Raw genomic sequence first — 26,752 nt, forward strand, 5'->3', positions numbered from 1 at the left:
CCCTCCTCCCATCACTGACACCCAGTATATGTTGGACTTCCGCGTTATGGCATTGAATATCCCGAGCCGAGGCCTCCGTACAGCAGCACTTCTACTACACGTCCCGTCCCCGGGGAGCAGGCACCTTATCCGGTCACTGTACACCGCTACATCGTCACCCCCATTCTTCACTACACTCCGCACCGATCACTACCCGGGGGCCTGTCACCCATCACACCTCCGTAGGACCATCACCATGTCCGCTACTGCCCAGGACACCGGGCTGGTGTCCGGGAGTCACCCGAAGAGGCGGCCGCACTGCTCCTATGATTATGTGGTGATCGGGGGAGGCTCCGGAGGACTGGCCAGTGCCCGGAGGGCGGCTGAGCTGGGGGCCAGGGTGGTCGTGGTGGAGAGCAGCAAGCTGGGGGGCACCTGTGTGAGTATGAGGGCTGCTGGGGGGCACCTGTGTGAGTATGAGGGCTGCTGGGGGGCACCTGTGTGAGTATGAGGGCTGCTGGGGGGCACCTGTGTGAGTATGAGGGCTGCTGGAGGGGGGGGCACCTGTGTGAGTATGAGGGCTGCTGGGGGGCACCTGTGTGAGTATGAGGGCTGCTGGAGGGGGGGGCACCTGTGTGAGTATGAGGGCTGCTGGGGGGCACCTGTGTGAGTATGAGCTCTGCTGGAGGGGGGCACCTGTGTGAGTATTAGATCTGCTGGAGGGGGGGGGGGCACCTGTGTGAGTATGAGGGCTGCTGGGGGGGGGGCACCTGTGTGAGTATGAGGGCTGCTGGGGGGGGGGGGGGCACCTGTGTGAGTATGAGGGCTGCTGGGGGGGGGGCACCTGTGTGAGTATGAGGGCTGCTGGGGGGGGGGCACCTGTGTGAGTATGAGGGCTGCTGGGGGGGGGGGCACCTGTGTGAGTATGAGGGCTGCTGGGGGGGGGGCACCTGTGTGAGTATGAGGGCTGCTGGGGGGGGGGCACCTGTGTGAGTATGAGGGCTGCTGGGGGGGGGGGGCACCTGTGTGAGTATGAGGGCTGCTGGGGGGGGGGCACCTGTGTGAGTATGAGGGCTGCTGGGGGGGGGCACCTGTGTGAGTATGAGGGCTGCTGGGGGGGGGGCACCTGTGTGAGTATGAGGGCTGCTGGGGGGGGGGCACCTGTGTGAGTATGAGGGCTGCTGGGGGGGGGGCACCTGTGTGAGTATGAGGGCTGCTGGGGGGGGGGCACCTGTGTGAGTATGAGGGCTGCTGGGGGGGGGGCACCTGTGTGAGTATGAGGGCTGCTGGGGGGGGGGCACCTGTGTGAGTATGAGGGCTGCTGGGGGGGGGGGCACCTGTGTGAGTATGAGGGCTGCTGGGGGGGGGCACCTGTGTGAGTATGAGGGCTGCTGGGGGGGGGCACCTGTGTGAGTATGAGGGCTGCTGGGGGGGGGGCACCTGTGTGAGTATGAGGGCTGCTGGGGGGGGGGGCACCTGTGTGAGTATGAGGGCTGCTGGGGGGGGGGCACCTGTGTGAGTATGAGGGCTGCTGGGGGGGGGGCACCTGTGTGAGTATGAGGGCTGCTGGGGGGGGGGCACCTGTGTGAGTATGAGGGCTGCTGGAGGGGGGGCACCTGTGTGAGTATGAGGGCTGCTGGAGGGGGGGCACCTGTGTGAGTATGAGGGCTGCTGGAGGGGGGGCACCTGTGTGAGTATGAGGGCTGCTGGAGGGGGGGCACCTGTGTGAGTATGAGGGCTGCTGGAGGGGGGGCACCTGTGTGAGTATGAGGGCTGCTGGAGGGGGGGCACCTGTGTGAGTATGAGGGCTGCTGGAGGGGGGGCACCTGTGTGAGTATGAGGGCTGCTGGAGGGGGGGCACCTGTGTGAGTATGAGCGCTGCTGGAGGGGGGGGCACCTGTGTGAGTATGAGCGCTGCTGGAGGGGGGGGCACCTGTGTGAGTATGAGGGCTGCTGGGGGGGGGCACCTGTGTGAGTATGAGGGCTGCTGGAGGGGGGGCACCTGTGTGAGTATGAGGGCTGCTGGAGGGGGGGCACCTGTGTGAGTATGAGGGCTGCTGGAGGGGGGGCACCTGTGTGAGTATGAGGGCTGCTGGAGGGGGGGCACCTGTGTGAGTATGAGGGCTGCTGGAGGGGGGGCACCTGTGTGAGTATGAGGGCTGCTGGAGGGGGGGCACCTGTGTGAGTATGAGGGCTGCTGGAGGGGGGGCACCTGTGTGAGTATGAGGGCTGCTGGAGGGGGGGCACCTGTGTGAGTATGAGGGCTGCTGGAGGGGGGGCACCTGTGTGAGTATGAGGGCTGCTGGAGGGGGGGCACCTGTGTGAGTATGAGGGCTGCTGGAGGGGGGGCACCTGTGTGAGTATGAGCTCTGCTGGGGGGGGGGGGCACCTGTGTGAGTATGAGCTCTGCTGGGGGGGGGGGGCACCTGTGTGAGTATGAGGGCTGCTGGGGGGGGGGCACCTGTGTGAGTATGAGGGCTGCTGGGGGGCACCTGTGTGAGTATGAGCTCTGCTGGAGGGGGGGGGCACCTGTGTGAGTATGAGGGCTGCTGGGGGGGGGGCACCTGTGTGAGTATGAGGGCTGCTGGGGGGGGGGCACCTGTGTGAGTATGAGGGCTGCTGGGGGGGGGCACCTGTGTGAGTATGAGGGCTGCTGGGGGGGGGGGGGGGCACCTGTGTGAATATGAGGGCTGCTGGGGGGCACCTGTGTGAGTATGAGCTCTGGTGGAGGGGGGGGGGCACCTGTGTGAGTATGGGGGCTGCTGGGGGGGGGGGCACCTGTGTGAGTATGGGGGCTGCTGGGGGGGGCACCTGTGTGAGTATGGGGGCTGCTGGGGGGGGGCACCTGTGTGAGTATGGGGGCTGCTGGGGGGGGGCACCTGTGTGAGTATGGGGGCTGCTGGGGGGGGGCACCTGTGTGAGTATGGGGGCTGCTGGGGGGGGGCACCTGTGTGAGTATGGGGGCTGCTGGGGGGGGCACCTGTGTGAGTATGGGGGCTGCTGGGGGGGGGCACCTGTGTGAGTATGGGGGCTGCTGGGGGGGGGCACCTGTGTGAGTATGGGGGCTGCTGGGGGGCACCTGTGTGAGTATGGGGGCTGCTGGGGGGCACCTGTGTGAGTATGGGGGCTGCTGGGGGGGGGGGGCACCTGTGTGAGTATGGGGGCTGCTGGGGGGGGGCACCTGTGTGAGTATGAGGGCTGGGGGGGGGGGGGCACCTGTGTGAGTATGAGGGCTGCTGGAGGGGGGGCACCTGTGTGAGTATGAGGGCTGCTGGAGGGGGGGCACCTGTGTGAGTATGAGGGCTGCTGGAGGGGGGGCACCTGTGTGAGTATGAGGGCTGCTGGAGGGGGGGCACCTGTGTGAGTATGAGGGCTGCTGGAGGGGGGGCACCTGTGTGAGTATGAGGGCTGCTGGAGGGGGGGCACCTGTGTGAGTATGAGGGCTGCTGGAGGGGGGGCACCTGTGTGAGTATGAGGGCTGCTGGAGGGGGGGCACCTGTGTGAGTATGAGGGCTGCTGGAGGGGGGGGGCACCTGTGTGAGTATGAGGGCTGCTGGAGGGGGGGGGCACCTGTGTGAGTATGAGGGCTGCTGGGGGGGGGGCACCTGTGTGAGTATGGGGGCTGCTGGGGGGGGGGCACCTGTGTGAGTATGGGGGCTGCTGGGGGGCACCTGTGTGAGTATGAGGGCTGCTGGAGGGGGGGGCACCTGTGTGAGTATGGGGGCTGCTGGGGGGCACCTGTGTGAGTATGGGGGCTGCTGGGGGGGCACCTGTGTGAGTATTAGCTCTACTGGAGGGGGGGGGCACCTGTGTGAGTATGAGGGCTGCTGGGGGGCACCTGTGTGAGTATGAGGGTTGCTGGGGGGCACCTGTGTGAGTATGGGGGCTGCTGGGGGGCACCTGTGTGAGTATGGGGGCTGCTGGGGGGCACCTGTGTGAGTATGGGGGCTGCTGGGGGGCACCTGTGTGAGTATGGGGGTTGCTGGGGGGGCACCTGTGTGAGCCTGAGCTCTGCGGGGGGGCACCTGTGTGAGTATTAGCTCTGCTGGGGCGGGGGGGCGGGCACCTGTGTAAGCCTGACTTCTGCGGGGGGGCACCTGTGTGAGTATTAGCTCTGCTGGGGCGGGGGGGGGGCACCTGTGTGAGTCTGAGCTCTGCTGGGGGGCAATTGATGTAAGGGAGCACTCTGATGGGATGGTTGATGTAGGGGAGCACTCTGATTGAAATATATGATGTAGGGGGGCACTCTGATAACAGTTGATGTAAGGGGGTACTCTCATGGCAACAGTTGATGTAAGGGGGTACTCTGATGTCGATAATTGATGTAAGGGGGTACTCTGATGTCGATAATTGATGTAAGGGGGTACTCTGATGTCGATAATTGATGTAAGGCGGTACTCTGATGGCGATAATTGATGTAAGGCGGTACTCTGATGGTGACTATTGATGTAAGGCGGTACTCTGATGGTGACTATTGATGTAAGGCGGTACTCTGATGGTGACTATTGATGTAAGGCGGTACTCTGATGGTGACAATTGATGTAAGGCGGTACTCTGATGGTGACAATTGATGTAAGGCGGTACTCTGATGTCGATAATTGATGTAAGGCGGTACTCTGATGTCGATAATTGATGTAAGGCGGTACTCTGATGGCGACAATTGATGTAAGGCGGTACTCTGATGGTGACAATTGATGTAAGGCGGTACTCTGATGGTGACAATTGATGTAAGGCGGTACTCTGATGGTGACAATTGATGTAAGGCGGTACTCTGATGGTGACAATTGATGTAAGGCGGTACTCTGATGGTGACAATTGATGTAAGGCGGTACTCTGGTGGTGACAATTGATGTAAGGCGGTACTCTGGTGGTGACAATTGATGTAAGGCGGTACTCTGATGGTGACAATTGATGTAAGGCGGTACTCTGGTGGTGACAATTGATGTAAGGCGGTACTCTGGTGGTGACAATTGATGTAAGGCGGTACTCTGATGGTGACAATTGATGTAAGGCGGTACTCTGGTGGTGACAATTGATGTAAGGCGGTACTCTGATGGTGACAATTGATGTAAGGCGGTACTCTGGTGGTGACAATTGATGTAAGGCGGTACTCTGATGGTGACAATTGATGTAAGGCGGTACTCTGGTGGTGACAATTGATGTAAGGCGGTACTCTGGTGGTGACAATTGATGTAAGGCGGTACTCTGGTGGTGACAATTGATGTAAGGGGTTACTCTGGTGGTGACAATTGATGTAAGGCGGTACTCTGATGGTGACAATTGATGTAAGGGGTTACTCTGGTGGTGACAATTGATGTGAGGGGGGGCACAGATTCTTATATACCTAATAACCAGCCTCATACCTACTGGTGTTCCCTGTTCATTCCTGCACCCCCTCTGCACTACCAGACATTACTTCCAGGTCATGAATTGTGGTACAGAAGTATGTGAAGTGAACGGGGAATACTAGCTCCCTGCATCTCTATCATACTGTGACAGACTGTCAGTGACACACACAGTGTTGGCATTATGGCCAATTCCTTTTTTCCTGCACCCCCAGATCAGATAGCCCAGAATCGTCCCCGTCCTGGAGGACATTACAAGTAAGGAAAAGTTTAGGCGTGTCTGGATACCAATCTACACTTGTATACACACAGCCGCGTGCCAGGAAATGCCTCAACCGTTTGTTTGGCACAGTGACAGCTTCCTGGCAGGATAACTTAGCCGGGTTCAGACTAGTACCGAAACACACCTGAGGTTATCTCTGGTTACATAGAGGTAGACATAGTAAGAAATGATCGAATGAAACACAGATTGCAGGGCCATTCAGTAGTAAATTATTTTTGGAGGATAAGGATAGTGTTTAGTGTCACTTTAAAGTCTGATTTTTTTTTTTTTTTTTCATAGAACAGATAATATAACTTACATGCGTTTGCTGTTCTTTCTAAAAAAAAATTCCTCATTTAAAATACCATACTCACGGGCTGTCTGTGGACTGGTACCTCAGTGCTCATTTCTGGGTTTAGGGCGTGCGCATGTGCGCCCCTCCCCCTGCCAACACCCGCCGTGATTGTACACAGTGGGAGTCTGTCATCAGATCCTGGCCAATGATTCACGGGCCGGGACCTGGTGATTGGCTGTGTCCAATATCAGCCCAGAGCCCTGTATTGACAATCAACACAGGGCTCTGTACAGAGGGAATGATCCCTCTTTTTCTTATCCCTGCAAAGCAGAGATAAGAAATAAAGAGATCTTTAGTAAAAATCAAAACACATTACACATTGTTAGGCATACATTTTAACCCCTTGATCACCCTAGATGTTAACCCCTTCCAAGCCTGTGTCATTAGTACAGTGACAGTGTATAGTATTATCACTGATCACTGTAATAACGTCATAATGTCTGGTGATGTCGGTGGCAGTTTGTGTCAGATTTCCCACCACACATCACCATCCCATTATAAGTCGCTGATCACCACCATTAGTAGTATAATAAAATAAATAAATAAAAAATCCAATATATTTACTATAATTTGTAGACACTAACCAATCGATATACACTTATTGGGAATTTTTTTTTGCCGAAGACATGTAGCAGAATATATTTTTGCCAACATTTATGAATAAAATAGATTTTTTAGTGGATATGTTTTATAGCAGAAAGTAAAAATATTTGTTTTTTTTTTCTTAAATGTTTGTTCTTTTTTGTTTATATAAGAGCCCTTGCACACTGGGGCGGGGGGCGGCGTCGGCGGTAAAACGCCGCTATTATTAGCGGCGTTTTACCGGCGGTATGTGGCCGCTAGCGGGGCGGTTTTACCCCCCGCTAGCGGCCGAGAAAGGGTTAAATACCACCGCAAAGCGCCTCTGCAGAGGCGCTTTGCCGGCGGTATAGCCGCGCCGTCTCATTGATTTCAATGGGCAGGAGCGGCAAAGGAGCGGTATAGCGCAATAGCGCCTGCAAACCGCCCCAGTGTGCAAGGGCTCTAAGAAAAAACCCAGTGGTGATCAAATCTCACCAAGAGAAAGCTCTATTTGTGTGAGAAAAAAAAAAAGATATACATTTTGTTTGGGTACAGCATTGCATTACCGCACAATTACCAGTTAAAGTGCTAAATAGCAAAAAAATGGCCTCGTCATGAAGGGGGTAAAACCTTCCGGAGCTGAAGTGGATAAACACATGTACGCATACTGGTGCACACCTGTACACATTTTTACACAAATTTACGATGTACAAATATATGCATGAACCCTTAGGCCTCATGCACGCTGGACGTTCTAAAAATGCCAGTAGCTTTGTGGTGAGTTTCTGAGCATTTTTGCAATAGCGTTTTTTAGACAGAAACCAACTCTGCTATTAGTAAGGGATAAAAACGTTAAAAAATGCCGGTGATCCGCGTTTTTGAGCGTTTATCAGCGTTTTTGTACAGTAGAAAAAATCCTCTCAGAACCCACTAGTTTTGGGGTTTTTTTTACAGCGAAAAGACGCCCCTACCAAAAACAGTTGATCACAGCTGATGTGTGCGTGGATTGTATGCATAGGATAACATGCTGGAGAGTTTATTGACTGTAGAAAAAAACTTCTAAAGTCAAAAACAGCTGCTGTAAAAACCTCCAAAAACATCCAGTATACATAAGGTCCTAAAGTAATTAAGTCTCGTTTTAAAAAATAAAATAAATAACAAAAATGTTATATTTATCTGGCTCGGGTTCCCCCATAGCAAGCTGATTGCTGTGGGGGCACTAGACAGAATGGAGGAGCCAGGAGCAGCAAAGAGGCACCCGAGAAAAGGAGGATCCATGCTGCTCTGTGCAAAACCACTGTACTGGGCAGCCTGGATCCTCCTCTTCTCGGGTGCCTCTTTGTTGCTCTGGGCCCCTCCCTTCTGTTTAATGCCCCCACAGCAAGCAGCTTGCTATGGGGGCACCTGAGCCAAGCTGCAGCTCCGTGAGTTAATTCAGACACAGAGCTACCATTTGGCCCCACCCCCTCTCTCTGCTGGTTGGCTAATTGACTTTGACAGCCGCAGGAGCTAATGGCATCCCTGCTGTATCACAGCCAATCAGGAGGGAGAGTCCCGGACAGCTGAGGGACTCGTGGACAGGTAAGTATTAGGGAGTGCTGGGGAGGCTGCTGCACACATCTTAATGCATTAAGATAAAAAACCTTCTGCCTTTACAACTCCTTTAATCGCTTGCTGACTGCCAGCCGTCGAATGACGGCGGCAGAATGGCACTCCTGCGCAAATCGCCGTAGCTGTACGGCGGGCGCTATAAGAAGTACAGGGGGCATGCGCGCCCTGTCGCGTCCCTAAGGAGCCGATGCACGTGCCCGGCGGCCACGATGTCTGCGTTTTGGAACCAATAGAATGAATATAAATATCATGGCTGAGAAAGTTGAAATTATACAGCAGTTAAAAAAAAAAATTGCTCCAACTTCTCAAGCACTGCTATTAAAGTGGTTCTAAAGGCACAATGATTTTTTTTTTTTTTTTTTTTTTTTTTTTTACCTTTAATGCATTTTCTGCTTTAAGCTGAAAAAAAAAAAAACTTTCAATAGAAGCTCCCCTCAGCCTCCTCTAAACTCCTGAACCCAATCTCAATCCAACACTGTGCCCGTCTGCTGCATCTCTTCTCTCCTCTTCCTGGTCTCACAGGCTTTGCTGATAGCAGTGGGAGCCATTGGCTCCTGCTGCTGTCAGTCAAAACCAGGGAGGAGATGGGGGGACACACTGTGTGTGTGTGTGTCAATGTGCACACACATTCCAGCTCGGGGGCGTTCCCATGTGAGTGCCCCAATAGTGAGCAGCTTGCTATTAGGGTGCTCACAGAAGAGGAGGAGCAGACAGCGCGGAGAGGGGACCCCAGAAGAGGAATTTAAGGGCGGCTCTGTGCAAAACGTAGCAGGTAAGTATAAACCTGTGTTTTATTGTAGGAAAAAAAGTGGGTTTACAACCTCTTTATGTTATAGCAAAGTGAAGAGTTTATTCAACTGGTTGGTATCATGGTCTTGTTCTAAACATGGCTAACTTTCATTTTTTTTTTTTTTTTTTTTTAGGTCAATGTTGGCTGTGTTCCAAAAAAGGTAAACCTATATATTTTCACATATTTGTATGTATTCCTGCACACATTGGGCTATTGCTGTTCTATGCAAGTTCAGATTAGCAAGATAGACAGGTGCTTTTGTAATTTCAGACCAGCAAGATAGCGAGGTCCCTTATGAATTCAGACCAGCAAGATAACTAGACCTTGCCTACTGAAAGTTTTAAGTCGGCAAGATAGCTAGGCCCTTTATAAATTTAGGGCAACAAGATAACCATGTCCCTTATAAGTTCAGGCTAGCTTTATAACTAGGCCCATTATTAAGTTCAAGCCAGATTCATAGCTAGGCCTATTATTCAGGCCAGCAAGATAGCCGGGCCCCTTCTTAATTCAGGCCAGCAAGATAGCCGGGCCCCTTCTTAATTCAGGCCAGCAAGATAGCTGGGCCCCTTCTATATAGTAGGTTGAGGTCAGCAAGATAGCTAGGCCTCATATAAATTCAGGACAGCAAGATAGCCAAGCTCCTAATAAGTTCAGACCAGCAAGATAGCTATGCCCCTTATAAGCTAAGGCCAGCAAGATAGCTAGGCCTCTTATAAGTCCAAGGAAACAAGATAGCCAGGCCCCTTTTTAAGCTCAGACCAGCAAGGTAGCTAGGCCTCCTCTATAACTATAATCTGAGAAGGTGCGTTTTGCTGGCCTTACAATTTGCTATTGCTGGGTGATATTAGAAATTACAGTATAAAAAATGACAAATGGGAAAAGTCACTAACTGCTTGTGTAAATAGGTTTTTGTTTGCAGCAGAACTGCTTTTATTTATTTATTTATTTCAGGTACTTATATAGCGCCATCAATTTACGCAGCGCTTTACATATACATTGTACATTCACATCAGTCCCTACCCTCAAGGAGCTTACAATCTAAGGTCCCTAACTCGCATTCATACATATTAGGGACAATTTAGACATGATCTAATTAACCTACCAGCATGTCTTTGAAGTGTGGGAGGAAACCGGAGTACCTGGAGGAAACCCACGCAGACACAGGGAGAACATGCAAACTCCAGGCAGGTAGTGTTGTGGTTGGGATTCAAACCAGTGACCCTTCTTACTGCTTAGGCAAAAGTGCTATCCACTACACCACTGTGCCGTCCATGCTTTTCTACTCGTACGAGTCAATGTAAAAAACACCTTTAGGTAGATTAAACACAAATGTGAAGGAACTCTGAAACATCTCAAACACAAGATGCATTTGTCATCTATACAAGTCCGCAATACTCTTTCTGAAGTTAATATAAACATATATGCATAAGCATTCTGGGATCAATCTGAGCTGGAGCAAGTTAACCTAAAGTATATTTCTAAACATTAAAGCTGCATTCACACCTGAGTGTTTTCAGCTCATAAAACGCCTGAAAAATGCCCAAAAAGCAAAATGCCATTCATTTCAATGGCACCTGTTCACATCTGAGCGTTTTGTCACCTGAAGCAAAACTCCTGAAAAACATCTTAAGCTCAAAAAACAACATGAGCTTCTTTGGGGCAGATTAGACATTTTTCTGCCTTTTATTGGTGACCTGAACAAAAACGCGGCAAAAAACGCTGTAAAACTGTGCGACTTTGAAACGCTCAGGTGTGAATGCAACCTAAGGGAAACCAGAAGAGAACACATAAAGACTCCAAGCAGATTGTGTTTGGTGGCAGTTGGTCCCGCCTAGGATACTGCAGGACCACAATGTAAACTAAGCTGAAATTCTTCCCTATTATCTCCATTTCCTATTTCACAACTAATGCTAATGAAAGTTGTTGAAATAATCTTGTGGTCTTTATCTATCTAGTGTGTGTATGTACTGTATGTGTTTTTTTTCGAACCATGTATGGGCAGGCTGAATGTACCAAGTTGATTGATCGATCAACTTGGGTGCAACCAGCCTGCCAGATTTTACTTTCGCTTATCACTAGCGGCTGCTATAGCTGCTAGCATTAATCATTGTATGTCTTGGCAGGAGAAATTCCCCTGTAAGCACTGTCTGTGTTGATGGGGGAATGATGCTAATTTCTTTCCTGCAACCCGTGGTTGTAGGAAATAAATGTGCACTGTCTATGGCCTGCCTCACTCTGGTCATATAAAACCACTATGTCATAACAATGATCCAGTAAAATATATAGAGGATAGTATGACTGCTTAAAGGGACACTAAAGGTTCGTGTTTTTTCACCTTCATACATCCTATGCATGAAAGTGAAAAAACACCTGTCCATGACCGGCCCCCCCCCCCCCCCCCCCCCCCCCGTTTTACTTACCTGAACCCCCGAACTTGTCCCACGGGGATGCGCTTGCTCTCTGCAGGGGGTTCTCGGTTTTTGATTGGATAGATTGATAGCAGTGCAGCCATTGGCTCCCACTGCTGTCAATCAAATCCAATGACGTGGCAGCCAGGGGGCGGGCTGAGCCCTGCATTTGACGTCTATGGACGCGGAATGCTGGACTTGGAAGCTCGCCCGCATGGTAACACCCCCAGGAGAGCGCTTCTCCTAGGGGGTTATGTGATGTGGGGAGGAGCCGAGAGAGCCGCCCAGGGACCCCAGAAGATGGTGTTTGAAGCCACTCTGTGCAAAACGAGCTGTACAGTGGAGGTAAGTATGATATGTTTGTTATTTAAAAAAAAAAAAAAACCGAACCTTTAGTGTCCCTTTAAAGAAAACCTATACTGAGAGTACACGTAGGCTGGTAGTCATGCTGATCCAGTGGCTTCAATACTTTCTGGCCTAGAGCAAAAATACAGATCAGATTGCTGACTTTACTCCAGAATTCTAATTTACATACTTATTCAGGTCAGTGACAGAGGAAAGCACTGAAGTTGGTTTTTCAATCTGCAAGTATTTCTTTATATAGAGCAGTGACAGTTTACATATTTCTCTTAGCCCCGGTTCACACAGGGGCTGCACACGACTGCCACGGCGACTTGCAAAACGACTTCTGTACAGAAGTCAATGCAAGTCGCCCCCAAAGTATTACAGGAACCTTTTTCTAAGTCGGAGCGACTTGCGTCGCTCCTGTTAGAACGGTTCCATTGTACAGAACGGGAGGCGACTTGTCAGGCGGCTAGGTCGCCTGACAAGTCGCCCCTGTGTGAACTGGCACTTAATACAAAGGTATCCTTTAAACCTTTTCCAAAGTCGCTCTGTGCTGAGTCACATTCATGTGAATGGGCGCCACTGAAAACAATTCAATTTCCATTGTCATGTAATTCTGTGCAACTCAAATCGCACCTGGAATTGAACTAGTGTGAACAGAGCCTTAGAGACGTAGCATTGGTTGTGTACTTTGATGTTATACATCACACCACTGTATTTGCTTGATCTGGTGTGATGCCTTATTCAGAACAACCTGAATTTTCATGGCATTGATTCAGCAGTTTGCTAGAAATGTTCCTTAAAGTGGTTGTAAACCTCAGACATGAAATATGAATAAAGCATATCTCTCTCTATACTGTGTACTTGTCTCAGTCCAGAGCACTGTTGTTTTTGTCTGCTGCTTTGTTCTTTTGCTATCAGCATGAATCACTTTGCTTTTCCTAACACTAATGCCCCGTACACACGGTCGGATTTTCCGGCGGAAAATGTGTGATAGGACCTTGTTGTCGGAAATTCCGACCGTGTGTACACAAATCCGACACACAAAGTGCCACGCATGCTCAGAATGAATAAAGAGATGAAAGCTATTGGCCACTGCCCCGTTTATAGTCCCGACGTACGTGTTTTACGTCACCGCGTTCAGAATGATCGGATTTTCCGACAACTTTGTGTGACCGTGTGTATGCAAGACAAGTTTGAGCCAACATCCGTCGGAAAAAAATCCTAGGATTTTGTTGTCGGAATGTCCGAACAAAGTCCGACCGTGTGTACAGGGCATTAGAGAAAAGTGGTGACAAGGGAGGGAGCTCCAGCAGACTGACAGCCTCAGCTCTGTTCCTGTGTGCTGTGTGGAGGGATGGGGTATCTCTTCCCTCCAATCAGCTCTCAGAGCTCTTCTCCCAGTGTATCATTTCAGCTGTCTGCCCCCCCCCCCCCCTTATGATAGCTCAGACAAGCTTGATAAATTCTTTACTTTGAATGGATGAAGAGAGGACTGCAGATAAACAGGTACAACTTATGTAGAGAAATTTGTTTAATCTCTGTTTATCACCTAAGGCCAGTCACTTCAATGGGTATATGTGAGGATCTACAACCATTTTAAGGATTTTGATCCATGCTGACTTGATGGCGTCATGTAGATCCTGCTGGTTTACCTATTTATAATAACAAGCCATTGTTCCTAATATAGCAGTCCCTAAGTATACTTTTGCATTAAACCTTTTGAACATTAGCAAAAAATTTCAAATTTTTGTTTCTGTTTATGTGTGCCCCATAGATCATGAATTTTATTATTATTATTAGTTTATAATTAACAAATTACCCAGCCAATAATAATAAGTCCTACTAAGAATATTATGCCTAACCAACAGATAATGTGGAATGCTGCCATTCACTCAGAGTACATACATGATCATGAAGACTATGGATTTCAGGTTTCCAATGCAAAATTTACCTGGAAGTAAGTATGTGATATTGGCAATATGCATAGAATGATGAATAAAAGTGCTTCTAATCTGCTTTGAGTGTTAAAATAGTGATGTCTACCTGCTAATAATTCTTCTACTATTGATATTATAAATAGCATGTTTGTTCTGCTTACATATTTAACTGAAATGTATCGCCAATGTTTGACATGAACAGTGTTGTGTAACCTCTGTTTTCTTCCCTTTTGTATTTTTTATGTATTGTCTGGCATAAATAAAAAAAAAATTATTATCTTCAAGCTACAAACTGACCCTCCTTATTTTTAAAATGTGATTTAGGAATGAATGGACTTTACTGAACAGAAAACATATACCAGTGAAATGTATTCGTTCAAGGAAACTTTTTCAAATTGTCTGGTCATTGCAGTTGAAAACCAATGTAGATTTGACCCATTCATGATTAGAAAAATGAACAAACTTTCTAACATTCTTTTCCTAAGAATTTTTCTTTGGTGTTCTACCTGTCTATGGTGACCTTGACAATTTCCCACAAGGAGCAGGTGTAAAGGCCAATGGGTGTACAGATGTAGTAGATCAGTTAAAGTGGTTGTAAACCCTCACATATACCCAGTGAAGTGAACAGCCTCAGATGATACACAGAGATAAAACAAATCCCCCTACCTAAGTTTTTTACATGTATATCTGCTGTCTTCCCCTTTCTACACTCTTTGGAAAGTGCAGATCGTGTTAAAAATCTTTCTTCCTCTTTCAGCAGGGGTGGGTGGGGATACTGGACTTACACTATGTGAGAGTTGATTGGAGGAAAGACAGATATAGGCAGAGGAATGAAGGAACTGTATTCTGAATAGACAAGCTCCCTGTTTATCTCCCTCTAAGCTCCCTCCCCAACACGAATTTACAGCTTATGTTATCTCATGTGTCGGAGAACTTGTCAAAAGTGACTCTGCTGATAACAGAGGAACAAAGCACCAGAGAGAAAAGACACTTAGAGCTTTGAAGAGAGACAAGTAAACACAACATATATATGTGCTTGGTTCAACTTTCATGAATGGCGTTTACATCCACTTTAACTGCTCCGCACTGATCTCTTCTGCACAGAGAATGCAGAACACTGGAGAAGAGCTAGTGGCGGGTACTTGGGATTAGAATAGGAACAAATGGTAGAATGGACAAAGAGGGACAGATGGTAGTTATTAAAACTTCAGGGGGAGTGAAAGGAAGAGATAAACATGAGATTGGGCTTTTGATAGTAGGTAGGCGAGAAAAAACAGATAGTAGGCTTGTGAAAGGAGTCTGAGTCGGGACAGAGCATTGTGATTTGCTATCTGCCATGAGGTGACCAGAGCAGCTTGTGGAAAGAAGTGTGAGTGGTAACTTTAGTTCTGGCAAGTTGTAAAGCATCCCCCTTCGGCCACCTCATCTCTTAGTCACAGCACAACCTTCTCACCCACTTCCCAAATAATAAAGTGCCCCAGACACGTGACCCGTTCTCATAGTGTATCATCTGGTCACCAGAGTCCATGCCCACGGTGCAATCTTCTGAGCAGCCACTCCCCCCCCCACTAATCGTGCATTCTACTAACCTAGTTAATCCCCCCCCCCCCCCCCCAGTCGCAGTGCATCCCACTTTCCGACCACCCAACTCACCCTCCAGTCGCAGATTTTTTTTTTTTCCTTCATCACTTCACCTCTTGCTCACAGCACATCACTCCCCTACCCCCCAACCTTCGATCAGTGTATAACTCTTTGGCCAACCCCCCCATCCCTTCCATTTACAAAGTTCCCCCTCCCTAGCAATTTAATCCCCTGTTCACAATGCATCTCTTCTTCACAACTAATCTCCCTTGCTCATAGCACGTCCCTCATCTCCCACTCACAGTATTTTCCTCCCCAGCCCCCTCACCTTCCCCTAAAGCAGAACTTCACCCATAGCAACTTGATACAAAAATGTTCTTTAGCAAGGACAATACATTCCACATTAATAATTACGCTACCAAAATTTGTGTGTGCTCTAAATTGCCTCCAGCATTGCTCCTATTTCTTTCCATTTTGCTGAAGCTCAGAGACTCTGAGCAACAGTAAATCTTAAGGCTGCCAGCAGATCGGTCTCTAATGGCTCTGATTTTTGGAACATAGCTATGTCTGCGAAAGGGGCCAGCATGAAGCAGGACTTAAAGCGGAGTTCCAGTCATATTTTTGTTTATTAAAAATGACAGCAGCTTTAAAAAGTGTAGCTGCTGACTTTTAACAGACACTGGCCTGTCCCACGATCCACCAGTGAACTCACTCACTCTGTGTTCTCCCCATGTCCTCCCCTGGTGGCCCTGGCATCTCTACTATGGGCACCTGGCTCTGACAGCTTGTGGCCTCACAGCTGGGTGCCCACTGCACTGTGACTGGTCCCGAAGTCTCCTATGACCTGTCGTGTCCCAGAAGACTTCCGGAGGGAGAGCTTCCGCTTCCGATCGCCTAGGCGTCCGGAACGGAAGTGGGAGCAGGTACCTGTCAAAATCGGGTACCTGCCCCCCTCCTCCCCAAAAGCTCAATTTCACAAACAGGAGTTGGGAGGAGGCCTTAAAGTGGAAGTTCCACTTTTGGGTGGAACTCCGTTTTAATTTTCTGACTAAAGTTCCAAGTGCATAAGATGGAAACTATCCTGAAATACAGGTAACTCCTGGCCAAATGACTTTGTGATGTCAACTACCAGAACCTCGTTGACACTCAAGACTTTGACATTGGAAAGTTTAATAACAGGTGATGGGCCTTTTGTGCTGGCTCCTAATCTACATGCAGGGCACTGGACGCATGGATTCGAAGCACATGATTAGAGCCTGAGGTGGGCGATCGATGTGGCGATCGAGCTACGGGGGGGGGGGGGTGCTGGGGGTGGCCGTTGGTTAGTTGGCTGGCCGGCTGCCCCAACCCCCCCCTCCCAAGAAAATTGAGCACCAGCCGCCACTGTTGCCCAGCTTTAGAAAGTTTAGGTAAGCTTAAAGTCATATTTGAATTATTGGTGGACTAAGCCATACAGTGGCTTCTTATTTACTTTGTGAGATCTCTGGGTCATAGTTCCCAACTGTTTTTTGTGCAGCTTGAGACCTCTCTCCTGCTACAGAATGAATGTTCCCATGCCTCCAGCTGTGCTCCATATGATAAGAATTGATTAGAAAACCAACAAGGACAGTATGACTACTTCAAATGTGCAAGTCTCTGTTCAAGAAAAATATAATAAACCATTCGTTGGTTCAACTATAGCCTCTGCCCGTAACTGATATTTAATACTAAATATGTAGTCAGTAAATTGATTGATTTTTTTATGCAAGAAATTAATAGAAATGGAAGTAAAAATAGACACTGTGCTTTTTTAATTTAGTTTTTTTTTTATTATATCTGGGTTTACTTGTGTTAGATAGTGATGTTAATAGTCATGTTACATACTTTTTTTTTTTTCTTAGGGTTATTAAAGACAAACGAGATGCCTACGTAAGCCGCCTCAATGACATCTACCAAAATAATCTTAACAAGGTATGTTTCCTTCAGACACTTAGCTGGTCAAGTACTGGTAGTAATATTTTCTTCTGAACTGTAGTACTTTTAGACTATAAATTTCAACTCCAGATTTTAAATCAAAAATTCCAATTCTAAACTGCAATGCCCTGTCACATGGACATGCCAAATTAAACACCTTCGTGAAGGGCCATCCTCACTCATGTGGGATGCACAGGTATTCCGTGCAAACCAGTGTAGGCAACCTGTTCAAAGTAATGACAGACAGACAGCTGCATGGGCCTGCACATATCTCCAAGCATGTTCATGCAGGTCTGATGCATGAATCAGGATGCATACAGGCTGCATACCAATTCATGCATCGGTCCAGCATCTAGACTCCAGGATGCTCTTAGAGATACATGCAGCCAGCTGCTAAACATTGATTTGAATGGGCTGCTCCTGTGGGTCTGTACAGAACACCCATGAATCTTGCAGGGGTGAACACGAGCCTTCATCACGGGTGTACGGATCGGTATGGCCGTGTGAATGAGGCCCAAGGGTAAATGCTCCAGGGAAAATTTTAAGTTTAGTTTTGGGTCCAGTGGAAAAGGGTCTGTGTCCCTGTTGTTGTAAATGCCCTGTCAAAAAAAAAGTATTGGTAGAATTTATTGTAAACAGAACTATTGCAAAAATGGACTTCATAGCTGCTGTGAAGAAGCTGTGATTGAGGAGAGCTGGTGTGGGACCCTCCTGGACACTCCCTCCCGAAGTTCCTGTGTGGTGCGAAACAGGCTGTTCCTGAAAAAATCTTCTTGCTGTTGATCTGTTATATAACACTGTATGCAGTTACAATATATTGATCTTTGCCAGGCAGAACATGAAGTACATACATTTACCTATTCCTCTTGTGGATTGTCTATAATGTTATGTCTCTGGTGTATAGTCCTTGAGGTGATCATGCATAAGGACTTGGCTAAAAGTTAACCCAGTGTTTTCTGTCTGTGGCACAGGCTCAAATAGAGATAATTCGAGGTTATGCAACATTTACATCTGACCCAGAGCCAACACTAGAAGTAAATGGCCTGAAGTACACAGCCCCTCACATTCTCGTTGCCACAGGAGGCAAACCTTCGATGCCAACAGATGAAGAAGTACCAGGTATGTACACCATATTCAGTGATCAAGATAGCCAGTCAAAATATAGTCCTGATTGTGATCACACTTTATTTAGCATTCCTATGAAAGTTTGCCCAGTTATTGGAGATGTTTTAGAAGTCCTTTTTTTAATAGAGCAATCTTGCCTCTAATGTTGAAAATACACAAAATTCACAAACACTTTGCCTATCCCTTTTGTTTATTCCAGTATGCTAAATACTTGATAATATCTGCTCTGTACCTAATATTGCTGTGCCTCCTTTGAAGATTTCCCCTCACTTCCTGCCCCAGTGTTTGTTATTGATTATGTCAACCGTTCAGGAAGTAAAAGGGAAACAAAAAAGGAAAAATACTTTCCTCTTCGTTCATCGAGGGACACAGAAAGTCTAATATAAGGATTATACTTTCACCTACAGGAGGTTTGGACTCAAACAAAAAAGTGTAGGCCAGCCCAAGGATAACCCCTCCTCTGTCCAGCATGTCTCTATTTTTGCTAGTGTTCAGGGGGGTGGACATTTTGAACTTTATTGATACAGTGTGGGCCATCTTGCATTTGGAAGATCAGCCTGCTGTCTCCATTATACCCTCTTTTCAATTGAGGGTGTGGAACAGATGTCCGGAGCCTTATGCATCTAAACTTGTGTCCCGCATGTGTTTGGTGCCAGTACAGGTGCTTAGAGCACTCTGGTTAAGGTGCTGGGATGCTGATGCCATTTTCAAAAAGAGAATCCACCTCGGGATGTTGTCTATTTGTTCCTACGCTTGTTACTGTGATCAGGAGTGCCATAGGCCAGAGTGTACTCCTTCCTTGACATAGGAGGTCTAGGGAGAGGTTGGCTGAGTTTCATCCTTCTCCTGCATCTAATTCTGCAGTAGGTGCCTTCTGGCCCTCATAGCCTGATTCTCAGACAGCCCATAGGTCATAAAGTCAGAGAGCAGCCAAGAGTTCTAATAGTACTGCATAAAGGTGTGCCCCCACTTTGACAAATGAGGAGCTGGAACCCTGGGGAATTTTGTGGGTAGTTTGCATCTCTTGCTTTCCCGATTTTAGAGGATATCCCTTTAGGCTCACAGGATAATCCCAAGCTTCTAATGCTCCAGCTGCTCGTTTTTTATTTTCCCTGTACCACTGCACAGATTAATTCTCCTTCCCCAGTCCCCCTGGGTTCCTTCCACCCCTGGAGTTCCCGTCCATTTTGGTTCTAGAGTATCAGGGGGTGCAAAGGTCCTGGGCCTTTTCTTGTAGACCAGCTAGTCATTATCAGAGTATGGTGGGTGCAGGGCCGGGATAGAGTGCTGGTGGGTACTGAAAGTTGGCTTACCTCTTATATAGGTGAGCTTATTTATTCTCAGCTGGACTCTGGTCAGAGCAATCTGTGGGGGGTGATCCACTGCATCGTTTCCAGAGGGATTTCCACATGTGTTTTAAGGCATCTATGCTGCTGTAACAGCAACCATTATTTCTGGTGAGTTCGCAATTCACTTGACGGTGGCGGTTTATTCGTTTGGATACCACTGCTGTACACTTTTTCACTGGACTGGTGGCATTATAATTTTTTATTTGTTCATCCATTTGGACTATTTTTGGTGCTACATGTACTAGAACTGCACGATTAATCATTAAAATATTGTGGGCTTGATTTAACCCCCCTCCCGATCTCTATTCAGAATTTACATGATTCATTCATGTAAGTGCAGAACAATTCTCTACTCACTCAGAGCTCTGAAAAAAAAAAGCCGGCGTATGTTTATCAACATTTTCAGCGCTGGGAGATAAGTATAAACAAAGTATCCTTTAGGCCCCTTTCACACTTGTGCGACTTTGGACGTCAAAGTCGCATGACAAGTCGTACCCCATGATTTTCAATAGTACCATTCATATCTGTGGGACTTCAAAGTAGTCCCTGCACTACTTTGTTCTGACTTTGATGCGACTTGAGGTCCATAGACCTCAACATTACACAGGCATTGCATCAAGTCACGGCAAAATCGCGCGACTTTCAGGTGGCACAAATGTGAAAGGGGCTTTAGTTCTTTTAGATCAAAGGAATGGGCTCAGTTCACTTAGGTGCGATGTAGGAATGCTGCAAATCCACTGTGGGTTCCCGCATCGCACCTGGCTCGCAAGGCAGTTCACACTGCCTTATGCGAACTGCTGCGTGTGACAATCTGTATGGCTGAATTCACATCGCACAGACATCAAATGTGATCTGCACAGCAGTGTGGTGAGAATCACATGCGAGGTTGCACAGCGCACTGGTGTGAACCAAGCCTTAATGAGGTCAGTTTAACCACTTAGACTAAACCTTTTTTTGATACTTGTTCCTTTCAACTTAAAATCAGTATTTTCTGCTGCTAGAAAATTTAGTTAGAACCTCCAAACATTAGATATGTTTCCCTAAACGTCTTTCAGGAAACACTAACTCCACCGAATTTTAAAAGGAAGCTTCTCCCCACAGCTCATCAGTTTTTGTGTTTCCTCAGGTAAGGTAACACCTAGTGGGAGTCGGGGTCTCTTAGGTGCTGTCCTGAGAGGCCAGACTGCCTACCCCACCATACCTTTTTTGCCTCCGGAGAGTCCGCCCCTCCCACGCCGCACCAAGGGTAGCTGGTAAGTGGGCTCCTTCTTCCTCTTCAGCTCAGAGAGAGCTCGACTGTTTCTGGGGCTGCCCCTAGGCGGCGGCATCCGTTCGCGGGGTTCCGCAGCATGTCTGGCGCTACAGGCCGCCGCCATTTCTTTGGTGGCAGAGTAGAGACTCAGCCGGCTGGAAATGACGTATCCAGCAAGGGGAGGCACCGGGGAACAGGCGCAGTGTCATTTCCTCCTGAAATTGCGCAGGGGGAGAGGGAAGGGAGCGGTCCTGGTGCCTATGCTCCGGTCCAGCGCAGCGGCAATGATGGACTCCGGAACTGGCATGCTAAGCCACAAACAACGCAGCACCATGATGGACTCTGTGGCAGCGGCTAGTGGGACAGGCACCAGCAAGGCCCAGGTAAAGGGGTATGGGGGGGTCTACCCTGTATACCCTGTATTCTGTGGTGTCCCTCTCTCCCTTTCCATTTTTTTTTTTTTTCCCCTGGTGGCCGGGGCCTGTCTGGGCACAGGGAGTTGGCTGTTGTACTACCTGTGCACCTGTGGTGAGCCTGTTAGGAGGCAGGTTTGACTCACTGGGATGCTCTGGTGTTCTTATTTGTTGTTTTTTTTGTCAGGCTAAGAGCTCTGATCCAACGATCAAAAAGAGATGTCCCATGTAAAACGAAGTTACCTGAGGGTTGGAAGAAGACTTTGTGTCAAATTTGCATTGACTCTTTAGTTAAGGAAGAAGCTTCTTCTGCATGCAGCGATTTAATAGCCACAGTTAAGAAAGAGCTAGATGCTACTATCCAATATTTTCGCTCTTCTCTTACAACACCATCACTGAGTCCGCCAACTACCTCAGGATCCTCTCAGGGCTCACAATTAATCCCAGCTGTGGAGGCTGAAGCTGGTCCTCCTACCCAAGGGGAGAATTCCCCCTCACTCCAGGGAAGAGGAGGAGGAAGGGGCAGAAGATGCACCTTCAAGATACAAACTGACCTTAGAACAAGTAGGCAGTCTGTTGAAAGCAGTCTATGCAACATTGGGTTTAGGTGAACAAAAGAGAGAATTATCGCTGCATGACCGAATGCACGCAGGGCTTAGTGAAACAAAAAGTCGCACTTTCCCTGTGCATTCAGTAATCTCTGAAGCCATCAAAAAGGAATGGGCGGATCCATAGAAAAAACATTTTTTCCCAAGAGCGCATAAAAGACGCTTCCAGTTCAAGACCCAGAGGTGCTTTGGAACAAAGTTCCTAAATTGGACATGGTATTTTCCCAAGTTTCCCGACTGACCGACTTGGCATTTGAAGATATGGGACTATTAAAAGATCCCATGGACAAAAGGATGGATCAACAGCTTAAAAGGCTTGGCAATCCATCATGGGCAACCTCAAACTGGCTATGGCTGCTACCTGCGTTTCTAGAAACATGGAGTTCTGGCTAAATCAGCAAAAGCCCACATTATAGCAGATTCATCCAAGCAGGAGATACTTGATTCTTTTTCAACCCTAGCAGCAGCTGTGGCTTACATTTCTGATGCATCTGCAGAATCAATAAGGATGTCAGCAAGATCCGCGGCCTTTACTAATTCAGCCAGGAGAGCCCTATGGCTGAAGACCTGGCCAGCAGACGCAGCATCTCTTATTCGGTCCTGATCTAGATTTAGTTCTAGATAGGACAGCTGATTAAAAAGAAATTCCTTCCTCACTGGTCAAGCATGACAAAACCCATTTATTCTAGACATGCTGGCCCAGGGATACAAAATAGAGCTTTCGGATCTTCCTCCTGAAAGATAATTTGTAAGAAACCTGCCAAGGGACACAACAAAGACCCTAGCCATGAAGAACCTGTTGGGGGGGATCTGATGCAACAGGGAGTTGTGATTCAGGTATCTCCAGAGGAACATTATCGGAGTTTTTATTCCCATATTTTCCTGATAAAGAAACCGTTGGGAAGCTTTCGTCTCATTCTCAACTTAAAACTTTTAAACAGGTCAGTCCGATACAGGAGATTCCGCATGGACTCAATTTTTTCGGTCAGAAATCTCTTAAACAAGGGATGCTTCATGGCATCAATCGACCGAAGAGATGCGTACCTGCATGTGCCTATAGCCTCTCAGTCTCAAAAGTACCTCAGGGTGCATCTATATTTCAAGGCCCTCCCTTTTGGTCTTTCATCCGCCCCACAAATTTTTACAAAAATAATGGAGGAAGCTCTTGCTCCTATCCATCTGCAAGGAATTGCAGTTATCCCTTATCTGGACGACCACCTCTTCTTTGCCCCTTCCAGAGAAAAATTGCAGGTAGACCTGGCCAAGGCCCGTAGTCATTTGGAAGCCTTGGGCTAGATTGAGAACCTTCAAAAATCTAATTTCAATCCAGCTCAGTAAGTTCAGTTTCTAGGTTATCAAATAGATTCTGTAGAACAAAGGTTTTTTTCTTCCAGAAGAAAAGAAAAACAAAGTCATCAGTGTAGTAGCCAGGCTACAAACAAACCAGGAGATATCAATCAGAAAGGTTATGTCAGCCCTGGGAACCTTAACTTCGACAATGCTGAGCATTCAATGGGCGAGGCTCCATTTCAGGCCCCTCCAGAGTTTTCTCTTAAAGGTTTGGGATCACAGCCCAGAAACCTTAGACGCAAAAGCAAAGCTCCTTACCAGGGTCAAGAGGACCCTTTGGTGGTGAAGTCAGTCAGTTTTGTCAAAGGGCTTACTATGGTCTCCCGACAGAAAAAAGAGTCACGACAGACACCAGCAGTTGGGGATGGGGGGCCCACTGGGATCAAAGTATAGCACAGGGAATTTGGTCCCGATCCGAAGCAGGAAGGTCCTCAAGCTGGAGGGAGTTAAAAGCAGTTGTCCTAGCATTGGCTGCCTTCTCTCCAAACCTCCAGGGGTCCCATGTGCAGATTCTATAAGACAATGCCACTACCCTGGCATACCTGAACAAACAGGGGGGCACAAGGAGCAAGGCTCTTCTATTGCTGTCAATGGAAATCCTGGAGTGGGCAGAGAATCATTTACTCTCCCTGTCAGCAGTGCATCTCAAAGGCACGCTAAACGAAGTAGCAGACTTTTTGAGCAGACGAAAAATTCAGGAAGCAGAATGGAGCTTGAATCCAGAAATATTTTCATTGATCACCAGGATGTGGGAGCGTCCACAAGTGGACTTGTTTGCGTCAAAAAACACTCCGCTCCCTCATTTCTTTTCTCTGCACAGAGACAGCGGCTCACTAGTGATAGATGCCTTAGCACATCCCTGGAACTTTTATCTGGGCTATGCCTTCCCCCCCTTTTCAGCTAATTCCACTGGTATTAAGGAAAATACAAAAGGAAAAAGTGTCAGTAATTCTGATCACTCCGTTCTGGCCGAAAATAGCCTGGTTTTCCTTCTTTCTACAAATGACAGTCAAACCATTCTGGCAGCTTCCGCTCAGACAGGACTTACTACTTAAAGGCCCAGTATACCACCCAGATATAGCCAGATTAAGCCTCACCGCCTGGTATCTGAGGAGCAGCTGTTAGGGAACAAAGGATTGTCAGAGCCTCTAGTATCCACTTTACTCGCTGGTAAAAAAAAAAAGTAACTAGAGATATTTACGCTAAAGTTTGGAGAGTCTACAACTTTTTGTGTCATTCATCAAACCGAACCATAGAGGACATTGTGTCAGTTTTGGAATTTTTACAAAATGGCACAGACACTTACAGTCCAAGTGGCTGCCCTGGGAGTATAGCTAGAGAGGCCAATTTCTTTAATTCCTTTGGTTACAAGATTCTTTAAGGCACTTACTAGGTCCAGACCAGCTCCTACTAAACATTTTCCTAAATGGGACCTGTCAGTAGTTTTGCAAGCTTTCACAAAAGATCCTTTTGAACCATTAAGACAATCTCGTTAAGGAATTTAACTTTTAAAACAGTATTCTTAGTTGCAGTTACGTCCGCAAGAAGAATCAGTGAACTACACGCTCTATCAGTAAAGGAACCTTTTTGTTAATTTACCCAGACGGGATTGTACTTAAAACAGATCTGGGGTTTTTGCCAAAAGTAGCATCAGTTCATAACAGGTCGATTCAAATCATCCTGCTAACTTTTTGTTCAAATCCTTCTGGAAAAAAGGAGAATTTTTCCATAACTTAGATGTAAGAAGGATTTTATTACATTGCTTGGAAGTAATGAGGGACTTTTGGTCTTCGGACTATTTTTTTTTCTTCTTTCTGGCAACAGAAAGGGCCGCCAAGCATCAAAGGGGTCAATTGCTAGATGGCTAAAATCAGCTATTTCAGAAGCTTATTCCCAGATGGGTTTGTCTCCCTCGCCAGGAATACAAGCACTCTACTAGAGCTCTGGCCACTACATGGGCAGAAAAAGCTGGTGCCACCCCAGATCAAATTTGTAAGGCGGCTACATAGTCAAGTTATCTAACGTTTGTCCGTCAATACAGATGGGATCTTCTGTCAGCCAGTGATCAGGCATTTGGCAGAAAGGTCCTGCAGGCTGTTGTCCCTCCCTAGTTGGTAAGTCTCGATTATCCTCTCAGGTGCTGTCCTGAAAGAAGTTTAGGGAAAATTCAAGTTAGACTTACCGGTAACTTGTTTTCCAGGAGTCTTTCAGGACAGCAATGACCTGCCCTTTTCTTGTTTATATATACTTTGACTAACCATATTCTGATTATGTGTTCCAGCTTGGGCCAGAGGTACTCTGCTACAACTGACGAGCTGTGGGGAGAAGCCTCCTTTTTAAATTTGGTGGAGTTGGTGTCTCCTGTTTCGTAGTGGGTGGAGCCACTCTCTCAGGTGATGTCCCAAAAGACTCCTGGAAAACAAGTTACCAGTAAGTCCAACTTAAATTTTTTATTTTTTTTTATTTTTTTTTTTAGCAGAGACCCTAAAAAAAAAAATGGCGGTCGTTGCAAAATTTTATGTTACACTGTATTTGCACAGCGGTCTTTCAAACGCAATCTTTTGGGAAAAATACACTTCAATGAATTAAAAAGAAAACTAAACAGTAAAGTTAGCCCAATTTTTTTGTATAATGTGAACGATGATGTTACACCGCGAGAATAGTGATCTTTATTCTTCTCATTTTAGCCATAATCGTGCAGCGCTAACATGTACGCGTTTTGAACTATTTATATTTATGATTGTCACTGTAATTAGACTCTACATTTATGACTTTTGTAGCTCTGTGATTTAACTTGTTTTCTAATTATCATTGAGATTTATTGGCTTGAGTGCTACAATCTTTATATATTTATAAATTAATCCTCTGCCCTTACGCAAGATAACGGCCAGAAATACTAGGGGGGTGTTTTTCAAAGTGATTTTTCAGCAAAGTAAACATGGAGACATGGATGGATGGGAGAGTTTGCTTTGAATATTAAAAATGAATTAAATGGTGTTTTTGGTTTGTGGTGCTCAGATGCGGTGTAGTTCGGCTTTATGGTGCTTTCTGCTCTGCAGGCAGTTCTCGATTCTCTCCTTGGGCTTGTTAGCTATTTTTGCTGTGTTGCCTAGCCATCGGTTGGATTTTGGGCATCTCAGCAGTATCTGGTTTCCTGTGTTCTTTAATGGACAAGAAAATAATATGATCTTTATAATCACCGTAAATCTATTTCTTGAAGTTCATTGAGGGACACCAGTCCTACCCCTCAGTGTTTGTTCACACTCATGGTACTGCTTGCTACAAACCGAAGCATCCTGGGTAGAGGAGGAGTTTTCCTGAAGCTGGCCTACATTTGTTTGCCAATCTCCCCATAGGCGGCAGTATATCCCAACAGTATCTGAATTCCTAGGTCCCTCAATAGACTTCAAGAAAAGGATTTCACAGTGAGAACAAAAATTCCTCCGTCTGCGTTTTATTGTCTGTGCACCCATTAGACTTTTTGGGCATAAAGTGAGGTAAAATCTCCCTAGTGGGTACACAAAC

The 26,752-nt window shown here is 47.4% G+C and overlaps 1 protein-coding gene across 1 annotated transcript in view; it reads left to right on the forward strand.

Moving 5' to 3' along the window:
* The window catches only part of GSR (glutathione-disulfide reductase), a 50,072-nt gene continuing 23,320 nt past the window's right edge, over positions 1-26,752 (forward strand). Inside the window, exons 1-5 of the mRNA XM_073597657.1 lie at positions 1-418; positions 9,037-9,063; positions 13,528-13,616; positions 17,058-17,127; positions 18,102-18,249. Of these exons, the coding sequence (XP_073453758.1) occupies positions 29-418; positions 9,037-9,063; positions 13,528-13,616; positions 17,058-17,127; positions 18,102-18,249 (724 nt within the window). The 5' untranslated portion in view covers positions 1-28. The remainder of the gene's footprint in view (positions 419-9,036; positions 9,064-13,527; positions 13,617-17,057; positions 17,128-18,101; positions 18,250-26,752) is intronic.

This window comes from Aquarana catesbeiana, linkage group LG01 (genome assembly GCF_042186555.1).
Source record: "Aquarana catesbeiana isolate 2022-GZ linkage group LG01, ASM4218655v1, whole genome shotgun sequence".
Lineage (NCBI taxonomy): Eukaryota > Metazoa > Chordata > Amphibia > Anura > Ranidae > Aquarana > Aquarana catesbeiana.